The sequence below is a fragment of the Ambystoma mexicanum genome, chromosome 5p (genome assembly GCF_040938575.1).
Source record: "Ambystoma mexicanum isolate Mex_15411 chromosome 5p, UKY_AmexF1_1, whole genome shotgun sequence".
NCBI classification, from domain to species: Eukaryota; Metazoa; Chordata; class Amphibia; order Caudata; family Ambystomatidae; genus Ambystoma; species Ambystoma mexicanum.
In genome coordinates this window covers 1,182,339,476-1,182,362,862 of record NC_090930.1, presented here as the reverse complement: position 1 = coordinate 1,182,362,862, position 23,387 = coordinate 1,182,339,476, and the positions used below count along the sequence as shown (strand labels likewise).

The window sequence follows — 23,387 nt, the reverse complement described above, 5'->3', positions numbered from 1 at the left end:
TTCCTATATGTTATGGAGCCCTGGAGGGGCAAGGTGCGGGAGGAACCCCTACCATGGCGGCAAGTGGGATTCAGTTCCTTTTTGCATGTATGAGCACTGGTTCTTTGTTAGTATGTGTTGAGTCAAGTCTTATGTTCCCTCCAGGATTCCGTGCTCACTTCCCTGCTCCTTCATTACAGGGAGTGTTCAGTCTTGTAAATTTTCTCTTACTTTTTGAGCGGCCTCTCTGTGGCTGGGGACCAGATGGTTTCCTAGCCACTTCCGATGAAGACGGCATCTCTTCTCCTTCCGGCAATACTTCCCTGGTCCGCAGTCCTCTCAAGACGTTTGTGGCCTCATTTCCCGAAATAACCCTGTATTCCTCTTCCTCATAGGTGAATGTGAGCACAAAGGGGAAGCGCCGTCTGTATCTCATGTTGCGCTCTCATAGACATGAGGTCAGTGGTGTGCAAGCTCTTCTGCGGGCCAGGGTTTCGACTGAGAGGTCTTGGTAGAATTTTATTCTTGAGTCCTTAAAATCAACGAATTCTCGTTCCCTGGCGCACTTGACTATCTCCACTTTGTGTTTATAATGGTGGCATTTTGCCAGAACTGACCGTGGGCCTCCTGGGGGCCCACTGCTCAATGCACCCTTTCAAACTCTAGTTCCAGGACTAGGGGCAAGGGGAGGAGAGCGTTTATCAAGGCCTTGACCCTTCTTTCCAAGGTTGCTGGTGTTTCATTGAGGACTTGAATCTTGATGTTGACCCTCCTCTCCCTGTTTTCCAAATCGTCAATCTTGGCCTCAAACTCTTGGTTTCTCATTTCCAGATCTTGAAACCGGCCCTCAGTTTTAAGTTCCATAATGTCTGCTGACTGTTGATAGTTCTCTAAGGCTTCGACTTTATCTTCAATCCTGTATACTTTCTCCTGGAGAGCTGAGACTGTTGTAGTAATGCCATTCCTGAATGAGCAAATTTCATCGAGTAGGAGGCGAATATCAGCCTTGGTCAAAGCCTCATGATCTCCTTCTGGGATGAGGCGGATTTCCTGGGCTTGAGAGGCGGCCATTGTGGCATCGTCATGCCTAAATTCCTGCAGTCTTTGAATCAGTGAAGGGTTGATCTCTTTCTGCATCAGCCCTACTCCCCTGGTGTTTTCACGGGGGGTAGCAAGCGTGCTCTTTCTGGGAACGCTGCAATGGTACTATTAGCTCTCATTTCGTATGCAGATGTGTATGCTCTTCATGTTGTCTATTTCTGTGGTGGTTTTGCGGGGGTTGACTTTGAGCGGAGGGGGGGGTTGTGCAGTTGATTGTCCTCCTGTCCACCTTTCGGATGTCGCTGACCTCTGCCGCCCGTTACTGTCTTTATGTGGCCAAGCAGCATCAGAGTCGGGGGCTGAACCGCAGGGTGAGTAGCTTGGGGCGGGGGGTTCTCAGGGGAAGCTTTGTTGGGGCTTACCAGTCCTGTCCAGAGTGGCCCCTCTGCAAATCCGGCACACCGCTTGTCAAACAGTTGGCTCCTGCGGAATGCAAGCCCCACTATTCATTGCTGAGCATGGAGGGGCTGGGGCCGGGTCTCCTGTCGCCTGCTTTGCAACCCGGGTCATGTGCACCTGTTCTGGGCACTTGCTGGTGGAGCTCTGAGCCGCTATTACTCCTGCCCCCCCCTCCCAAATGTCCTGCTGGGTAATGTTGACTCTCTCCGATGCAGGTGTTAGTTGGAAGCGTGCCATTGAGTGTTCCAAGCATGGGGAAAGAGGAGAGGGGGCACTAGATCTCTGCGTGGTAGCCCCCCACTTCTTTTGCCGACTGTTGTGACCCAGGGAGATAGTCTGCGTGTCCTGGGTCTTCTGGCACGCTTTGCTGTGTTCTCTGGCTGAGGTGGTATGGCCTTAGGAGGCATCCAGTGCTCCAGGCCACGTAACTGCTTTATTTATGGCGTGTGGTGGCGGGGACAGGCTCTTGACAGTCTCGATTGGGGGGTTGCCAGGGAACTGTACCTTCTTCCTCGTGGGTTCGCTTCACTGCACCAGCAGTGAAGCGACAATATAGTGGGCCTCACGGTGTCCGATTTAACTGATGTTCAAGACTTCTCACGCCGGGTGGGTGGGGAAAGGGGGGAGTGGGGCCAAGCAGCGCTTTTTCAGCAGTGCCACATCCGGAGATCCTGAGGCGGTGCGGCGTGGCTTAAGGCCTCTGGCCCACCCCCTCGCCTTACCTGCTGTCCCTCATTCCTCCGCTGCGCAGCAGTACCACGATAGGGCCTCGGCAGGGACCCTTGTGAGGGTGCTAGGTCATCTGCTGTGGTCTGCAGGGGGTGCCTGTAAACAAAGAAATGTACCCTTCCTAGTGGACAAAGCTCAAGGCAATTATGCTATATAGAAACGGGGTTATGGGCCTGTCCGCAAATTAGTGTGAAGGTTGGCCGGCTAAGTAGCAGATCCAAACCTGAGGTCAAAGGTGTGCTAACCGCTCACTGGGCTGAAAAATACAGAGAGTAGCAAGCAAAGATTTATTTGCTAGTTATACAAACAGGCATTTAGTACATAAAAAACTTGAGAGAGGATATTGGGAGATGCAACATATATAAACAAAGAGTAATAACAATGAATGATACCATCAATTTAACAAAAAAGAGCAAAGTGCAATATTTACAACAAAGTGAACAAAAAAATATACTGTATTATTTAGTATACAGATAAATCTGAACAAATATTTCATTATTGCATAATAATGTATCTATTCGTTTGGACACATAGGTCCTTTGTAAATGAATCCCAAGGCCAGAAATTAAAGGCGAAAGAGACTATATCATCGCCCAATTTCATAAGGGTGTCCTAATTGGTGAAAAGTTTCTTAGTCAGTTTCCTAGTTTCCTTTAAGTGTTATTTCTAGTTGCAACAATATATGTTCCAGGGTCCTATGGAGAATAAGATATCTTTTAAAGCCCCAGGGGGTGCCTGCCTTGACCTCTGGGCCACCCGCTGCGTAGTATCCACTACAGGCAACCAGCGCAGCTGAGGCGCAGCCCTGTGTTCTCTCGTCCTGAGCCCGCCACGCCTCTAGTAGCCTAGAGGCTCCTCTTCCGCAACTTGCGTCATGCAAGTAAGAGCCAAACAGTTCCCGTTGTCTTCTGGGCGGCAGGAGTGTTGCAAGTTCGTCAGTTGTCGGTTCGCCCCCCAGATTCCGTTTCCCGCTTGGCCATGTGGCGTGCCTCGGCAACGGCCGTGTGGGGATTGGTGCACCTCAGGTATGGGGCCTTCGCTGTGTGAGCAGCGTTAAGCTTGTTGCGAAGTCCAAATTCCCTTGAGAGTCGGTGTTGTGGGATGTTTTAACCCACTAGGCTCTGCCCTATTACATCCCTGTGTGCTGATGGTGCAAGAATCATCAAAATGGCCGCAAAAGCCCTATGCGCGTCAAAACCTATGAAAATTGTGCTTTGAAACCAGAAAAGATGGCTGCCAAATCTACTTTGCCTGTTGTCAGTAGTGGAAAGGAGACCTCACTGCTGAAACAGGTTACTGGGCTGCCCACCAAGTAAAAATGGGAACTGCATGAAAGGCAGTGCTTTATTGAAAGAAACCCAGAAATTGCTCTTAAATCCCTTTTTCTTGGTTGCTGAAAATACAAAATACTGGTCCGAAACATCACAAAACATCCAATATATTTGCTGGGTGTTATCCGCCACTTCAGCTAAGGAATCAGTATGAACATACAATGTCAGGAAAAGTGGAATCTGTCATTGAAATATCCACAGTAAAAAGTGTGCCTGCCTGTGAAAATCTGTCAAAATATGGGCGCAGTACCAGCGGCTGCCTGTTTGACAGCTGTCATTAGTTGCATCAGAAGCTTAAACTTGTGCAATTGAAATCAAACTCCTGGAAGTTGAGTGACCTGTTATCAAAAGTAATATAGGTTGCAACTATTTAATCTCCATGGTTTAGAGACTGGAATCAGAGTTCTCGCTGCTTGTTTTAAAAATTGCAAGTTTTATTTTAAATCAAGAAAAATGTAAGAAATTGACAGTGAATTTAGGCTGAACTCAAAGTCACTAAACCAGTGCCCCCAGCTTCCCCCCAACAAAAGGCATCTCTCCTGCTTCCACCAAGGCCAGGAACTTACACCTTTGTGTTGATTAAGTCCGGGGAGGGGATTTTGGGCTGCTGCTGGAGGGGCACAATGGACCTTCCTGGGCTGAAAGGATATGCAGATTGTAAAGTGTCAAAGTGGCCTCTGCCAGGAGGTAGAGGGCAGAGATTGCTCTTGAGCTGCAAGATGGAGATGGAGGCAGGGACAGTCACTTGTTGATTCACAAGCACAGAAAGCATATTTTTGAAAAAGACTGATAAAGGACTGTGCGAATTTGTAAAAATGATAGAATTAATAGCATTGTTAATGTGATTTTTTTGTGCACATTTTAAAAGGAGCCAGAACTCTGTGCGATGTTCTGAGAAGGCACAGTGACAATTAGAGTTGTGTAGCAATTGTATTTATGTCAGAAGCATGAAACTTCATACGATTATGCCCAGATATCATGTGCACATATGTAAAACATTTTGGACAGATTAAATATTGTGTCCCGGACAAAAAGTGAGAAAATTTGTCAAATCCAGACCCAAGATCTCACCGCAACGAGGCTTGGAAGAGGGTTTGCTCCACAAAATATGTGATCTAGATATGCTATTGTTATAAAGTTTATAAAATTATAAATATGTATTATATGAAAAATAGATTTTATGTACAAAAGGCAAAGGGGAGGATGTTTTGCCTCATAAAACCGCATCATCATGATGACACTCGGTTTTCCCCTCCAATCAAGGGAGAGAGCAGACTCTAGCCAATAGACTACGTAGGGGTGCACCTAGGATAATTCAGCATACGCATCCCTTTATGAAACACATAAATAGAGACAGCTGAGGACACACACATTCACCCACCAACCGATTGCTGGCAGAGCACTTTGCAAGAGAACTATCCATATTCCAGACTCCAGAAACTTGGCAAGCAGAAAGGCCCATTTCCAGAGCATAGCTGAACCACTTTCAGATCCAAAACCCATCCCTCAACTTAAAGAGGAAACCAAAGAAGCAGCCAGGCTGTGCTGTAACTGCTTGCCTGCCAAAGAATTATGTTCATAACCAGAAGGGCAGATTAAACCCTGTCTGGTGCCATGCTGTGCTGTGCAGACCAGAGAGTCATTGCAGATCTATTCCAGTCGGGCTGTGCAGTGTAGACCAGAGCGCCTTCTGTCCAGTCATGCCGTGCAGTGTCCGGAGCGCCTTGCTGATGGCTGAACCAGACCAGTCCGATGTGCCCAGAAGTCTGTCCCAGAAAGTATCCCTGACCAGAACCAGAATTCCTGATGGTTCCATTCAAAACATTGGTAGTGAGTATCCATAGTATAGGATTGTCACTAGCCTATGTACTGTCCATAGTCATGCCTATCCAAATCAAATCTATTGTATTTCCAGAACTGTATTGTTAGAAATCTTTTTGTCTTGCCTGAACTCTCTCTCTTATTCTATAGTCCTTCTATAATAATATTGTTAAAATCATCTTTGCCCTGATATATTGCATCTGAAGAAGGCAAGCGTCTCGGCTGGCAGTTGCCTTGATCAAGTGACTGAGCATCCGTGTGGTTTGTTTCTTCATAGTCCATCCGTAGTGTAAAGAAACCTTTTTTGTATTTTAAAAGCGCATCCTGGTTTTACAATTTTGCCTCTTTCTGAAAAAAAACGACCTCCACGAAAGCGTCCATAACGTTTTCATACTTTATGCTAGAAACGAAATTTAAGTGTCTACTTGTAGCTAACATCCTAAGCTTTCTAAAGAATCTCAACCTAATAGTTTTTCTGCAATCGCGCTTACCGCACGCGGAAAAGTTTTCCGCACATTTTTCGTTTGGCCAAAATCTGTAACGTGTAAAACAGCTTTTCATTGCACCCGACCACAAAATTAAGTTTTCAACTTGCGCATTACTCTCAAATCATTGCTAGTGTGTGTCTGAAACCAGATAAAGCGGCTCCCATTAGAATTTCAACAATTTATGTGTTTTAGCCCATTTTTTGTGTTTTACCCATTCCATTCAAAGCCAACTTTAAAACCATTTTTGACAGTTTGTCAATCATTCCTGTTTCTCTCTTGTGTTTGCTGGGGGGAAATTGGGATTGATATCTTTGCTTGAATTTTGCATTCCTGAAACCTGTTCTCTCTCCTTTTATTTCCTTATATTGCATATTGGGCGGATTGAGGAGTGTGCAGGAGGAAATAGTAATTACACTGCTATTTGATTGAACATGCACAAAAGTATTATTTCTATGCTGCTTGTGTTTTTCCCATCATTACTCTTTGTGATTAAAGAGATTGTTTAGTGTGACATCACCCCATTGGTGATCATTGTATACCCATTAAAATAGTGTGATATATCGTGCAATACATAAATAAATATTTTGACTTTGCAAACCCGCCTGCTTCCTGGTTCAGTGTGACCGGGAGGGGATTCCAAGAGAGGGGCGTGATGTAAGTGGTACATCGTTCAGAAATAAAAGAACTTATAGACACAAATAATTAATTAAGGGTTTCATCTGTGCATCACACGCTAGGCATTGACTTAGGTGAAGTGCCGGGTTGAAATCACTTACAGTGTATTAGCTGCTGGCTTTTTTGTTATGTTCTGGCTTGTTCGTAGCTTCTTGCGGTCTGGGCAAGCACTGGATACTCGCTGCTTCTCGAAGGTTCCGGGGGAGCTCGATGCTCAGGCGGCCATTTTGCCTGCGCCCCCATCTGTATAGTTTTTGATGCCATTTAACAAGTAGATTTATGTTGTCCTCAACGGCTTTTGAAATCTTTCTATATATATAAAACACTTAGGAATGTTTCCATACTCAGCTGGTGTAATTTATCAGTGTTAGGTTGCCCTCTGTGGCCCAAATGGCAAAGTGCACCTCTGTGTGCCCTTCCACTTCAACAACAGCTATCGTTTTAACACAGTAATGTATCAGTGTTAGGTTGCCCTCTGCTGTCCAAATGGCAAAGTGCACCTCTGTGTGCCTTTTCTCTTCAACAAAAGTCTCTAAAGAGCAGAACACTGTAGGACAAAGGGCACCTCACAAGCTAAAACTGAAAATAGGTGCTGGAATTATGCTACTATGCAATCTTATGCCATCACGGGGACTCTGCAATGGAGCAAGGTTAACAATTACGCATCTACAAAGACACATCATAGAGGCCTGTGTAATCAATGGATTAAACTTAGATACTGTTTTTAAACCTTACATACCTCTCATTCCATCTGATACAAATATACCTTTCAAATTCAAAAGAAGACAGTTTTCTATACGTTTAGCCTTTTCAAAGACCATTAATAAGTCGCAGGAACCTACTCCCCCTTCTTGGAAGCGATCAGTGGTAATTCTGATATTTAAGAAGGGGTACAGAACTGTCCCTATGAAATGTCGACCGATATTGACCTTTAAGATATGCTAGAAATGCGTATGTTATGCTAGAATGTATATTTCACCTTCTTATAACACCCTGGAGTAGCCAGGTGATCAGTACCCATCTCATTGTAATCCATTTTTTCTATCACTACAGTATTCCCTCACTTATCTTCCTCTTCGATCACAATATTATAAGTACTTAATCTTTTCATTTTTTGATGTTCCTCATATGAAAGATTATTATGTGGTCTATGGTGATCACAGGATTTATTATCCATAACCTTATGGATGTCCTTGATAACTGCCTGATGGAAAACATATATGCAGTTTCCTTGTTGGACCTCAGGTATACATTTCGATTTTGATTTTAAATTACTTTCCATAATCGTGCTATTCTCCTTTCGCAAGTCTCCAATTAACTCCATGTATGATTCACTGGTATTCTCTTTCAAAGTTCTTAACAATTGGGTGTTTGAGAAAATCCTTAATTTAAGGATGTCTCAAACACCCAATAATAGAAAGTGAGATAATCATAGCTAATCATAGCATTATATATTTCTGAAAATCCAGTATTTGTACATACTTAAGTGAGTGCCCACACTTAAATCTAGATTAAGTCCAAGCTTTATGTGTACTCTGAAGAAAGAATCACAAACACATATCTAAACAGGCCAACCAATAAAAGGTTTCTTTAAATGTTAACATTTTAATATGTGGAAGTGTGCTCTTAACAAAATTCAAAATTGCATTACTCAGGGCAAGTGTGAAGTTTGGATCCGAGACTTCATTGAACCAAATGTGTAGTTTACACCATTGGCTGTGTTTCTAACAAACTTTATGTTGGAAGTACTGGGGGGACAAATAAATGTACGTCATTAAGCTTATGACACATGACGTTATCAAACTAAAACATGATTTAATTTTTATAAACATACAAACAAAGTGGCGACCGCACTTGGACACCCAGAATGACGGTATACTGAAAGATCATGAGAGAGCAGAATTAAATCAACTAATAAGGTTCATAGACACCATGGGGCTTCCCAATTCAACTTTTTTGGGATACAAGTAAATCATATCCCAACAAACAGAAAAGAACCATCAATAATTGTAAATATAATTTAAGGGCTTTTTTGGAGGAAAATAATTCAGGTATGCAACATTGTGAGACATACAATCTTGAAGTGAAGAAATCTTATATTTATGGAAAAGGAATAGAGAATAGAAGTTCAGCTAAAAACAATAACAATTTGAAAAATGACATACTGACCCAGATCAAAAATCTTTGTTGGTTACACTCTAATCTTTTTTCACAGATTGAAATAAACATAGAATGGATCTGTAAATCTTACATCTGACCATAGACATGAATATCCAATGAGAAAATAATACTGGAAAGTTAAACTTGCATGTCGAGCTGCAGCAGGACCTGAGTGTTTTCGGCATACATGTAATAGTTGCATCGGAAGAAACAAATGGATCTAGCCAATGGAAAAAACTTGATGGTGCAGATGAGGAGTCATAAATCAGAGCCTTTAAGAAAGCTGCATGTGATGGTAACCCAATGGAGAGGAAATGAGAAATAAGAATGCTGTGCTTCCTGCAGCGAAGGAACGAATCACTGCATTGTAGTGCTCTGCATTGGCCCTAGGCCAAAGGCTTGCCTGAACAAAGAGTTATTTAAAAAATGCTGTAACACTGAGTGGAATTCACAAGTTTTGGTAAATCCTTAAATGAGTTTCACAGCTGGCAGCTTCGGCTTTTGATGCATTTGATCCCATATTTAGCCCAAATTGTAATTTTGGGCACACAATGTCACATGAGTGGCAAGACTTTAGATTATATAGTATACAGTGTGGCTCAAAGCACCAGAGACATGGTGAACATATATGTTTTCTGAAGGTTCCCGAACACTATTCAAATCAGTAAAAAGTTCATACAATGACATAGTTAGTACAGAAATTCAATTGTTACTCTTTAAGAAAAGCAATTCTGCTTTACTGATCTAAGTTTCCTTGTTGGACCTCAGGTATACATTTCGATTTTGGTTTTAAATTACTTTCCATAATCGTGGTATTCTCCTTTCCCAAGTCTCAAATTAACTCCATGCATGATTCACTGGTATTCTCTTTCAAAGTTCTTAACAATTGGGTGTTTGAGAAAATCCTTAATTTAAGGATGTCTCAAACACCCAATAATAGAAAGTGAGATAATCATAGCTAATCATAGCACTATATATTTCTGAAAATCCAGTATTTGTACACACTTAAGTGAGTGCCCACACTTAAATCTAGATTAAGTCCAAGCTTTATGTGTACTCTGAAGAAAAACACACAAACACATATGTAAGCAGGCCAAGCAATAAAAGGTTTCTTTAAATGTTAACATTTTAATATGTGGAAGTGTGCTCTTAACAAAATTCAAAATTACATTACTCAGGGCAAGTGTGAAGTTTGGATCCGAGACTTCATTGAACCAAATGTGTAGTTTACACCATTGTCTGTGTTTCTAACAAACTTTATGAAAAACATGTGCACAATTTCTGAAGAATCCTAAAAGAAATCCTAGGCTCTTCACTAGTGGTATCTGAAATAATATATGCTCAGGTTAAATACTTGAAACCAACGTATATTACCCAATGTCTTATCAACATCTAGATGTAGGATTGCAACTTTCAGGCATTAATGTTGCTTTTCTTCTACAGTGTGCACATTCTTCAATCTCACTGCTTTTTCAACCATACCCTCTGTCTTCGCGGACTGGAAATAAGCGGCATCCCACAATCAGACGAAAACCTTTGAGATACACCCGCACTACATTAGGAGGCAAGACATCAACTGGATGGCTTAAGGTAAATTTCATTACTAATTTAAATATTTGAAGTCATCTTATCCATGTTTCACTTTTGTGAATTAGGGTTGTGATTAGGATGTGCTGTTTTCTTTTAACTGTATACATGTTTTATTGGTCTAACTAAAAGATTTCCTAAAAAAAATACACCTCTGCATGAACCACATTAATTTACTTCCCATACAGGGTTCTCAAAATGTATCACATACAGTGTGCTCACTGAAGACAGTTCTCAGTGAAACCTAATGCAGAATAGCTGATCTTGCATGCAATACATTTGGGCGGGGTGGGGCAGGGTGCTTGCCCATTCAAGAAGAACAGCAAAGCCGCCTTAGTCGACAACCATGCAACCACTGACCTGTGACACGCCTGAAAACGAAGACCAAAAAAGACAAACAGGGCACACGTGTGCAACCTTTCCTGTGGGTGCACCCTTACCACTGTGAAAACAACAGAGAGAATGAATACCTATGTTTTCAAGCCGTGTGCAAATAAATGCAAAACCAGTATCTTGCGGGTGCAGATCGAGGAATCAACACTACAAACCAAGAAAATACGAGACAAAACAGTCCAAAAAATTGCAAAATGAGATACATTCTGTTTTCTCGTCTGCATCCAACAAAGAATGGTATTCCAAATATAGCTCACTCACCTTATATCAACATCATGCCTCACACGGGATATCGATCAAAATGCTTGTGGGGGTCTGGGCATTTCACAGAGAGAAAAAGGCGTCAAGCCTACGAAACAAAACAGATTATAGCTTACTCGCACTGGTCCAACTGATGCAAGCCCACTCAACAGTGCTTTAAAATGGTAAGCGCAATAAACTTACCAGCACTGCTATGTTGTTCTCATCTCATAGGGTGTCTTGCGTTCCTACTCCATGCTGTGAGACAGCGTTTGCATAATTTGGAGTGCTCGCAGCATCTAGGCAGGGGCAGCCATATTAGCGAAACACTAGGTCATCAGTGCTGTCCATGATGGATAGGAACAGGAAGTCAGCCATGTTGGATGTGTGCTTTGACCCATTGCGGGTAGAAGTGTATACACATTACCCAATTATGCGTGCCTAAGTCTACTTATTTCCGGGTCAACCAACAGTCTGTCAAAAGACCATTTAGTATAACTTGAAGTGCTGGGAGGGTATTTAAGAGTGGAATGTGCAGTGCGCAGCAGGTCTGCTCTAAGACTGACCAATACACATGAATGCATGTCCTTTGATGTCAAATGGACACTTAAATAGCTTGAAGTGCAGGGTCTGTGACAAGGTGGCTAAATGGACCTGTTGCTGAAATAGGCACACACGGGTAAGAAGATAAACACTAATGGTGTGACGATAACAACGTTTGCTATTATAACTCTTCATTCAGACCTGTCTCAGTGTGTGCACATGTGTAGAATCCAGGTCTGCTCCAGCTTGTGTAGCCTGTTGGCCATGGAGTAATTGTGGCAGTCCGATTTGATATGGTCAATCACATACCATCTCAAATCATCGGCACTGTGAGTAGGTGACAGAAAATGTTACACCAAAGGTCCAGTTACAGTAGCCGTTCCAATCTTGGAACAATAGGCAATAAATTCTGATGGCCAGCTTTCGTGTGGTCATACCAATATACAGTAGATTACACGGACACATGATCATGTAAACAACAAAAAATTGTGTAATTTGCCTTTAAAGGATTCATGCATAAAAACACATGTTTTCTCAGTGAATCTACAGGCACTTCAGTCAACACAGCGATGGTGCCCAGTAACTGGCCCAGTTCCTGCCCCCATGATGCTTCTAAATTATTCTGTGCTATGTTAGATGACCCAATCTGGAATCTCGAATGAACCAACCTGTCTCTCAGGTTTTTTCCTCTTTTCAAAGCAAATAATGGTACCTTTGCAACACAGCCTGTACTTGTTACCAAGTGCCAGCGTTTCCTGACCAGTTTTTTAATACATGTGGTATATTTAGAAAAAGTTGTGACACATACCAACCAGTCTGTTTCTTGCTGCTTGGTCCGACGTCCCAATACGGCTTCCCTATTGGTGATTCTAGCCCGTTTTGCCGAATGTTTCACCAGTTTTCTGGGATAACCTCTCGCCAGAAGTTTGTCTGCCACTGTCTGGGCCTGATGTTAAAAGTCTGCAATAAAGGTGCAATTGCATCTTAATTGCAGAAATTGGCCATAGGGAATATTGTTTCTTAGCGCTCGGAGAGACTGGCTGGTATATAGAAGTAAGGTGTTGCGGTAAGGGTCCTTGCGGTAGAGATTGGTGTACAACTGTGAGTTGCATTGACAAATGCACAAGTCCAAAAATGCGTTTGGAATTAATAGTAAAATTGGTGATAGCTGCCAAATACTGTATTTTTTTCTGCCCTCCCAATTACAAGTTAGAAGGTATTACCGCCCAATGTTTTCCAGCAGAATACTGTTAGCTGTAAATGCCACCCTATTAGGAACTGGATTCTAAAAATGAAATACCACTCATTTTTCCACCATCCAATAGGTGGCAGTAAACATTGTAACACACTCCTGAACATTTCCTCTACTCAAGGGAAACAACTTTTTGAATGGTGACATGGGCAAGGAGTGGCACATTGGGCATCTCTGATGCCCACCCTCTCACGACATTTCCCATCGAATGCATACAAAAGTCTGTATTGATTTATTTTTTATACAAATATACAGTTCTGGTATGAACCACTCCTGTATTTATTTATTCTTTATTTTTTTAAAGTATTTGATGAAGCTCAAATCAGCAACAACAACATTAAGAACATATCAAGCTTTCAAACACAACAAAAAAAGACAGTCTAGAGAAAAAGAATCAGTCAATGAGAATATGGCAATAAAATCCCTTAAAACCACATTTCAGTTTCCAGGATAAGATCTGTCTCATGCCCACAATTAACAATAAAGAAATAGACAGCAATATAGGACATGGGCAAGCAAAAGCTTAATCATAGTCAGATCACTAGATCTTATACAAAACGTAAGTACCTTCTAAACTGGTTCAAAAAATCAATGTAAGTTTATAACTAGATTTTCCCCATGTAATGCTCCTCCTTCTCCTGTAAACATCCTTCACCATGGCCAATGATTATGCAATGACTATGTGGTTCCATTTCGGAAATACAGACTCTCCAAAGATTTTACAGTTTTGAGTCCAGACAAAACCCAGTTCATGACTTTATCTATTCCAGTTAAGGGATTTATTATGAATCTTTGGCACACTTTTAAATAGTTTCCTTTTAATGCTTACAGTTGATTGCAATTTCGTATCCAAAACAGAACAGATTCTCTTTGTTTCTGCACATGACTATGGTTATGGAGCTGGAGCAAGGACCTTCCGGCATTACATTAACCATTGTTGAATGAGTCTGATTGTTTGGGACCAGGGACTGTGAGGAACCTGAGGGTGTCCTCACTTCTTCTCCCCCTGAACCCTCATATCAGGTGTCCAGGCAAAGGCCATCGCTTTTGGATCCTGCACCTGGGGGTGGATATGTGATGGGAGGATCATCTGGGTGGAGGGAACTTGGGGAGTGGGGAGAGGACGTCTTTAGGTGAGACAAGGTATCTGTCACGACCCTCGCCCAAAAACCCTCTGGCAAACCCATTGGCCTGGTGGAATCAGGACTCGGGCCTCTAGAGCCTGTCATCCTCATCAAAAGCTCTCATGGGGCCAGTCCTGGCGCCCATGGCGCCAGGCTCATACACCATGAACAACAATGTGCTTGGGAACTACTTTATTGTATTGTCAGCCAACATGGAGGCATCCACATAGCTTGGTTCCTAAGAACCAAGCTATGCGGTCTAGTGTTTTGGGTGTGGCAGGCCTGGAACTACTTTCCCTGGTACTACTTTACCTGGGCTATATAAACCACACCCTGACTGCAGAACATGCTTTGTGTTACTTTGCAGCTTGCAACGTGATGCTCACCGTGTCCAGCTATTCCCTCGAACCTCGGAGAAGCAGAACCTGCAAGGAGACAAAAGGAACATCATTAGCAGCAGCATCTTACCTGCAGTCTTCATCTTTAAACACTCGCAGCTACTGAAAACAGCTTCCTCGAATCTGCACGCCTCCCGGACAGAACGACCTGAAAGAGGAAGATAGAGGCTAGAGACATTTACAAATTACAAACTGCTCAAAAGGCTTACCTGGCTAGTCACCTCTCGGCTGGCACCACTCCAGACATTCCACTCGCGCTGAAGAACACCGCGACCTACAAGGAAGGAAAACACAGATTAGCAAAGGCAAGATTCTGCAGCGCTGCGCATAGCGCTTACTTACCGCATCATAGCGCTCTTAATGCGCCATCATTTACCAGCGGGGCTCAACCAAGCCAGTTTGCCGCGCTGAAGCTGCGCATACCTAAGGGAGAAAAAAGAGACATTTTAAACAAAGAAAGGCATGCAGGATAGCAACAAAACTAAAGAACAGCAATAAAACCTACCTGAACAATATCAAACGGGCCAGCGTCAGTGAAGTAACTGGACCGCACTCGCCCATGAAAGACAACGCGCCCCTGCAAAGAAGGCAGGACGGAGAGCACGCCTAATTCTACCACAAGGCAGAACCTTCCCTGCAGACCACATCAGGGCAAAGCTGAGAAGCATCCCAGCGAGTAACCCAGCTGGGTGGTGTCCCTGTGGATACCAGGTGAGCGTAACAGTATCCCCCATTTCCTTTTCATAATGAACCATCCATCCCACAAGTCTTCATAGGCTATTGTCAGCCCTTTCCCTGTCTTTCCCAAAAAACATTCCCCAAGAATCAACAGTGCTCTACTGAGACGAGGAAGAGACCAACTAGAGTAACACATCCTCATTCCAACAATGATCACATATATAGAATTCAACTGGGTACTGAGACGAGGATGAGGACAGCAAGAGTAAGGCAGGACTACCGCTTCAGCTGTGAGCGGTCTAGTCCTTATTGGTCCAATCCTGATGGCAGGAACTTTAAAAGGCAGAAGCCTTACAGAATGGAGATGGAGTCAGAGTGGCGTTGTGTAGGCAAGAGATTTGTAGGAGTACCGAGGAATGCAGAGCTGGGGCAGAAGAAGGTGGACGCAGAGTGAGACGGAGGTCCAGCCTGGGATCCTGGAGTGAAACAGATAAGAGCCGAAGTCTCTGTAGCACTGACAACCTGCCAGTTGGAAAAGCCAAGCTGCCGAATGCCAGCTCTCCATAGAGGCGAGCTGCCATGGGGAAAAACTGAACTATGTCCGTAGAGACTGGCAGAACTGCCGTATGCCGTATGGTGAGTCCATCTGGAGAAGGCGGCCTGGGCACGGGGGGGGGGCGGTTGAGCTAGTATGAATTTTTGAGTTACAAGTTCTTTTGAATGTCGAAAGAAATACAACCCATTATAAGTACTTTTGAATACCAAATGAAATGAAAACCATTATAAGTACTTTTAAATACCGAACAATATGGAAGCCATGATGAGTACCTTTGAAAATTGAACAGAGTGAAAGGAAGTTTTGAGCACATGTGAATATTGAATGATGTGAAAGAAATGTGGTGAATTTGGCTGATACCATGACCTGTTTTATCTGAGAAACCAAGGAAAGGTGGTGAATTTGGCTGATACCATGAATTGTATTGTCTTAGAAACCAAGTATTGGCTAAAGCCAATAGAATTCAAGGAATTGTACTGTATGAAAATATGGGCATTGGCAACAGCCAAAAGAGTTTAAGGAACTGCATGACAACAGCCAAAAGAGTTCAAGTAGTTATGAGGAAACCTGCATTGGCAAGAGTCAGAAGGATATAAGAAAGTGTAGCAAGTGCATGGTGATCAACGAAGCCACTGTACAGTGTCAGGAGAGTGTGACACAGGTGAATAAAACAAGCATCACTGTCAAATGGAAGCAGTGGCACATTGTTGATGGAAAGCAGTCAAGAAGGGGTATTGGTTGTGTGACGTGTAATGGGTGGACCGTGAGGTCTGACAACTGCGCCTAGGCTGAGGGGCCCCTAATGGAAAAGCCACTGAAAGTCTCCATAAAGAAGCTTGTGTTTTTCAGCAATCTCCTATGTCGTTTTGAAGTCGAAAAAACAGAACTGCCTATGTGAATGAATGAAATGAATGAAAAGTGCTGATATTTAAAGAGCCAGGAAGTGTCCCAAGGAACTATGTTATTTTCTTTTGTTGAAAAGCTGGAATATTTAAACTTGTTGAAGGGAACCCTGATGCCTTGTGAACTGTTTTGAACTTGGGGAAGAGGAAGCTGATTACAAGCTAAGAGCTGGAAGAAGCTCTGAACTTTATTTTGAACACGACTCATTTTGATGCTAACATCCCTGCACATCGTATACAGTTAGTTGTGAGTTCAAGTATAGGTTTTGGACACAGACAGACATTTGATTTGGACTTCCTGAAACAGACCATCCTTAGTTTTCTTTATGTAGGAAAATCCCACCTTAGCATAAGGCAAGTTAGGCCTTACTCAATCCTACCTTTTAAGTTAGTAAATCTTTTGTGAACCAAACTTGAACCTGTTGTCTGTGTCTGTTTCAGGATGCTTTCAGACCACCCAGAGTTTATTTGTGTTGTTTCCGAGTTTAAATGTTCTGCTTTAGATTACACTGATTGGTGCGTGTAGCACAAGGTGTTTGGTAGGTGTCTATAGGTGCTGAACTATTTTATGTTGCTTGAGTCGATACAATAGTGTCACAATGTCCTTCGTTTGCAACCCCACCAGAACTATCAGTTCACTACGAGGAAGGCACTGGGCCCCATTCTGCTAAGTCAACAGAAACTTTGCAGCACATTTCATTGCCCATTATAGGTTGAGAGGTATTTTCACTCAGCATCTACCTACCTATGTAGGATACATTTGGTCATTCATCTGACTGAACTGTTCACCACCCAGTTCTGTGATCTCCTCTCATCACACACAAGTCTACTCTTCTCCATTAATTCTTCAAATCTTTGATTTTTCTGTACACTGTCCATTTCCACCTGCAAATTGCGTGTTGAAAAGTATATTTAAAAATCTATATGGTAAGGGGTATTGGTAGAATACCATTTGCAGTATTCCAGCGATACCACTGGCGTTACCACTGTGACACTTGTAAACTCAAAAATGGGTGAATCTTCGAGAATACTGCCACTGATATTGATAGTTACCCCCAGCTGTATGCCTGCTTCAAAATCTACCAACTTGTAATCCTTTGCATTGAATGCAATAAATTGTTTTGCATTCTTGACAAAAGTCAGTACTATTGGAATCTGGCTAAAACATAACAGTATACTGACAAGAGCGAAAGCATACGCATTTGCTATTTTAAAGAACTCAAAGGTAGTGGAAATGTGCACAGTAAATGTAACACAACACCTGGCCATTTGTTAAAATTGTTGTAAACATGATTTTGACAAATGCATTCCGATAGTTATAGAATAAACTGGTCACCGTGGCAACTTTTTCATTTTGCCTACACATTACAAGCTTTGTAAGGAAAGCTAGAGGAGCTCTTTCTTCTCCTCAAATTTTGAGAGCCAACGTGCCAATAAGCCTTCCATCACAAACATAAGTGCACACATAAATGCATGGCCAACAAAGCCCCTAAATACCTCAACAACATAGTAATGAAGAAACCCCAGGCCAGACTTCTTAGATCCAATAAAAATGCATACCTTGAAATGCCAAGATACAAAAGAGAGAAAGCGGGGGGTAGCAGCTTTAAAATACTGGCTCCCAGACACTGGAACGCTCTACACACTAATATTATGAATGAAACATCCTTCCCAAAATTCAAAAGCTCTTTGAACACCTGGCTATTCAACAGGTACTAACTGAACCAGAGCACTAACTTGTTCCAATTAATTGTACATATCTGACTGCTTTGTATATCATTGACTGTTTGTTCCTGTGTATCTCTGTGTTCACTTTTTAAGATTGCATTCTGCCATTGTCTGTAACTACGCCGTGATACCCCCGGGCCTGGGCGTATAATAAATGTAATAAAATAAAAAAATAAAAAATAAATAGTGTATTAACAATAGGGACCGATCAACACTCTGAACAAGTGCCTAATCCAACGCGTTTTTGTTCTGCCCCATTAGTCACAGACCCTCATTTTCTGTGTGAGCTCACATGAGGATACTGCCAGAAAACATACAAGTGCCGTTATAGTTGAAGTTTCAAGGAATTTGAAGGAGAATGTGTCCGACAACAGAATGTGCCCTCTCTACTCAAAATATCCTCTCTTCCTGTACAGTATGTTTCAATTAGGAGGTAGTTGGCAAGCAGATGAAGGGAGAAGCAAGCTCACTGCTTTGGCAAGGAATCATAAGATTTTTTATGTTCAGACCTTGAATGTTAGAATTAAGCCTAGAAGCGAGCATTGCCTTGGGTATGCTACCAAAAAAGATAATCTACTACATTAGGGCATTACCAAGCAAGGATTTGTTCAATCCTGGCTTTGCAGAGGGCACATTTTCTTCAGTGGTGTATTTCAAGACCTTGCGGCTGGCATTGACTGTGTTGCGGTGGGTATCATGTGGCGGGCAACCACACAAATGCTATATTCATGTAAAAAATCAGACTGAGGGGAACGTTAGTGATGTCTAATGGGGTTGGGCGGTTGGAAGGGGCACTGCCGCTGTTTGGGATTCTTCTGGCAGTGTTTCAGCGGAGGCAGAGGTTTTAGCAGTGTCTGTGAATCATTTATTTATTTTATTTATTGTGCATTTATTAAGCGCCTATACATCCAAATGGTGTTTCAAAGCACATCAAGACAAAGAATGGGGGACAAGGTGATGAAAAACAATATGGACAAACAGAAACGCTCCTGCTAGGCTTGAAACATTCGTAGTGGGCAAGTGCTGTAACACAAAGGTTTCAAGACAAAAAATGCAGGGGAGCAAGAACGGAGAGAACAAGACATAAATATCCCAAGAGTGCATAGGACATTCGGAATGGGCAAATGCTGAACAGAAAGCAAGGGAGAGGGCACGGGGGGAAGTGCAGGCACAGGTAGGTAAATCGCATTATGCAGAAACCAGACATGCAATTATGACAAAATCAGGTAAAAAGACTACAGACTAGAAAAGCTGAACCTTGCGTAATGAGGGTCTACAACAGGCATAGAGACATGCAATATGGCAAAAACAGGTATGAGTGACTGCAGACTGGAAAGGCCACGCCTCATGGAGTGAGGGGCTACATCAGGAATACAGATATGCAATTATGTCAAAAACAGGCATGAATGACTGCAGACTGGAAAGGCCACGCCTCATGGAGTGAGGGGCTACATCAGGAATACAGATATGCAATTATGTCAAAAACAGGCATGAATGACTGCAGACTGGAAAGGCCACGCCTCATGGAGTGAGGGGCTACATCAGGCATACAGATATGCAATTATGGCAAAAATAGGTATATGTTACTGCAGACTGGAAAAGCCTTGCCTCATGGTGGTCGTTGCCTTCCATTTGTTGGAGAAGAGCTGTGCATGTATAATGTATGTCTGGACTCTGTTGTTGGTATGTCTGTTTGAAGACCCAAAGGAATGCCTGAGGAGACAGAGATGAGACTGATGGAGCAAAAGCTTTACATTCTGGATAATATATCAGCCCAAAGGGTAGTTTTTTGCTCATTGTGCTTATTCTGGGGAATTAGTCTTTGCCAACTTGTAATTTCTCAGGGTATAACATTTTGAATGCCTTTTTAGATGACTATGACAAAAGGAAAATACATTTAAAGCCTGTTCATCCAGATTTAATGTGCTATTTGCCAAAAAATGGTTAGCCGCTTGCTCTTGGAGGAACCGAGATGAGCATTTCTAAGACGTGCCAAACGTTTTGCGGTTTGTCTGAGTCATCTTCGGGAATGTATTTCTTTTTTAAGTGAAATGATATTGATGCTAATCAAAGATCACAGTATTGGGTAACAATCCCCCAAAAAACATTTAAATATAGGTTGAATATAGCTCTTTGGAAGGCCTCTGTGGAATAAAACAGAACCCACACGACATAATTTTTGAAGAGTAGCAAAGGAAAGAGATAATTCATAACATTGCGATGTAAATGAATAGATCCTCTGGCAGCATGTCCCCTTCTAGCCTTCTAGCAGCAATCTGAGCCAAGACCTCGATATTTACAGTCCATGGCTTGATGACTACGAGGGAGCCGGCTCTTCAGAAAAAGATGCAATTCGGCCTTTACTAGCCCAGGATAGGATGCATTTCTCTGCTTTGGAATCACACTTCCTCTAAGTCCCTTTTTACATTTCTGCCCTAGTCTGTCGTTCTTAGGGAGAATTTTCATTTCTGTGCTAATTCCCTTCAACCTTTGAGACCCCCAGCTCTTTTGCTGGACATAGAGCTTGCGTGTTTTTCCTCCTGAGTGAGTGCAACCTTTTTCTCACTCTCTCATGTATTTTTCCTGACTAGGATTTTTGTTTATTACTGTTTTATGGAGTCTGACAAGCTCCATAGGCATCTGCTTTTTGCATGGTGACACATAGCACCTTAGATGCAGTGCCACTAAGAACTTCTTTGAATGTTTAATTACATTTTCTTGGGTAAAATACCATTCGCAAGAATAGTAAGATGATCCCTGTCTTACTTATCTTTCTCTTTGTGGGACCAGCACACGCCACCCTATGTGGAGTGCTGGGGGGTTACTCAGTAATTCCCTATCCTACTTCTCATGACATTTTTTGTTACACTTACATACTTTAAATGGCTGGTGGCAGTGGTTTACTTTTTACCACCAGTGTGCATTTTTACCGCAGGCTGAATCCTCAGCTGCAGTACAGCACCCATGGGTGACCATTTTCCCAAAACAGCCCCTGTCTTTTTTCTGTTTGTTAGGTTTCTTCTTGGCTTTCACTCTGTAAGGTAAAACAGGTTTGAGCCCTTTGTGTGTTTTGCCTTTGGCGGGCTTCAGCCCTGCAGCCGACCCAGTCTCCAATGTGTATGGAAAGGTAGGAAGTGAGGGAGGGTCCCAAAATTTCCCTGTCCTTTGTCTCTAGGTGTGCCTGAGTGAAACCAGTCCTGATTGGCCGGCAGATAGCCACCCTGCTGTGTGATTGACAGCATAGGCTGTGAATGAATGGGAAATCGCATAAAAAGCAAGCTTTTTGGGAGTAGAGGCAGAGTCAAACACTGGAGAGAAACATTCGAAGAAGAAGGCGTGAGGAAACGCCAGCAGCACCCTTCTGGACTGCAAAGTGCCTGGTAAAGCCATGCAGCTGTGCTGACCCCATTTTCATATCGACTGGGAAGACCCATACGGGGTGACTTCCTTCCTTAGGCTGGTGGTACCAACTAGAATCAAGACAAGCTTCCATTTGGCTCAACCTCCGACTTGATGTGCCTCACCAGAGCTGTAGAAGCCCAATGCCAGGGGTCCTGGGACCATTGACGAGTGCATCATCTTGCAAAGTATGAATCCGTCCAAAACTTCGAGGGCATCCAGAGGACCCTATCAAAGCCGGAAATCTTGATCCAGAGTCCCCTCACCAGAGTCCAGGAACGAGGGAGCAAACTTCTTCCAACCAGAGTTTTTGTTCTTCGTTGACACTGAGGAAAAGTCGCCAAAACACTGAAGTACTGCTGAAACAAAGGAAATCCATTGCTGGGGATTCCCTCTCCCGAGTACTGCATCAGGAGCCCGTCAGAGTCCTCCCTTTCATCACCAAGATCAAGGTCCAGGAACAAGGGCTGGTAAGCTGTAGCAAGGAGGAATCCAGCTGCAACATTTTTTCTTCAAATCAAAGGTACTATGGGGCTTGGGGTTTTCACATTTTAGCCATAAATTGTGCTTCCTGTGTTGCAAAGTACTTTTTGGAGTTGATCTCAACTCACCTGCACTGGCCTAACAGCTTGTGTTCTCTACAAAGTAGCTCACTTGAGTTACAGTGATTGCTTCTGAACTTACTAACTTCTAAGAAGAAGTGCATCAGAACTATTGACTTTGTCCACTGACTTTGGCTGTCCTGGCTCCCTAACAGAACTCCTCTGAACCTACTGGCTTTGGCTGTACTTGTTCCCTCATTGGTTTTAATAGTTGACACTATTATTGCTGGGATATAGGTTTACCTGCCTCCCATTAGGAGATTGTAATTGTTGTGTAACTATTGAAAGTATGTTCTAAATCGTATTCTAAACTTTCCTTCCTTAAACAACTAAATAACTGAATTGGTAATAAAAATAAGTGCAATACTGTCCTTTACTGAAATCAATTGGTTTGAATGTTACTAGTAGATAACGCTTTTTAAAGAATGCTTATTTAAACCTGTGTATATTATAAATATAAATGTATATATACCTTTAAGTGTGTAAGTGTTACTTGTGCTTACTGATTTCAATTGTACAGCTCTACAGCTCACACTACCCCTCTTAATATAAGCCTGGCTGCTCAGTCACACTACCAACTTGTGTAGTACAGGCCTATATTAAAAGGTGGGTTACCTAATACCAAGCAGATAATTCTTACCTGTCGTCGTCTCAATTGGACCAACTCTACCGATCATATGGCCTAGATACTTATAGAAATGTCTAGTCCTAGTGATAACCTCATGTTACCTACCTCCTTCTTCACATGCCAGTAAGTTTCCAGTTTCTTGGTCAAATAGCAATCCTCTATTGTTTCAGTGTCAAGACTGTGTGAAACCTCTGGTGCCAAGGTCTCAATGCACATTGTCAGCAGTCTTAAATTCCAGCAGGTTAGTGCCACATTGTACTATTGTTAGCATACCATGAGATCTAACAACTGAAGTCTCGTGTAGCTGTACCAGCAACCCTAATGGCAGCAGTCTCAGAATGTCATTTATTAGCGCAAATTTATTTCCATATTAAATTGCCCATGCGGAAAGAAAATGACCATGGGCAAGGTTGAGCAAGATAAAGCATAAATCAATGGAATTTCAAAAGCAGAGAGGAAATGAGTCATAAAACAATGGGATGAAAATAGTCGCTTATACTAGGTAGAAGAGATAGTGATCAGCGTCCAGTGCCACAAAAACGCAAGCTGAGGAAAAGAGATTATTATAAAAAAAATACTGCAGTATTCAACCAAAATGCCCATATTCGACAATGCCTACATATCTACAAACCACCACGATATTGGTTCACAATCTCCCATTAGTGTAAAAAGAA

General features: G+C 42.6%; 1 protein-coding gene across 1 annotated transcript in view; it reads left to right on the top strand.

Moving 5' to 3' along the window:
* LOC138481482 (fibrous sheath-interacting protein 2-like) overlaps positions 1 to 23,387 on the top strand; it is a 798,294-nt gene that overhangs the window by 705,748 nt on the left and 69,159 nt on the right. Inside the window, exon 9 of the mRNA XM_069613651.1 lies at positions 10,127 to 10,273. Within this exon, the coding sequence (XP_069469752.1) occupies positions 10,127 to 10,273 (147 nt within the window). The remainder of the gene's footprint in view (positions 1 to 10,126; positions 10,274 to 23,387) is intronic.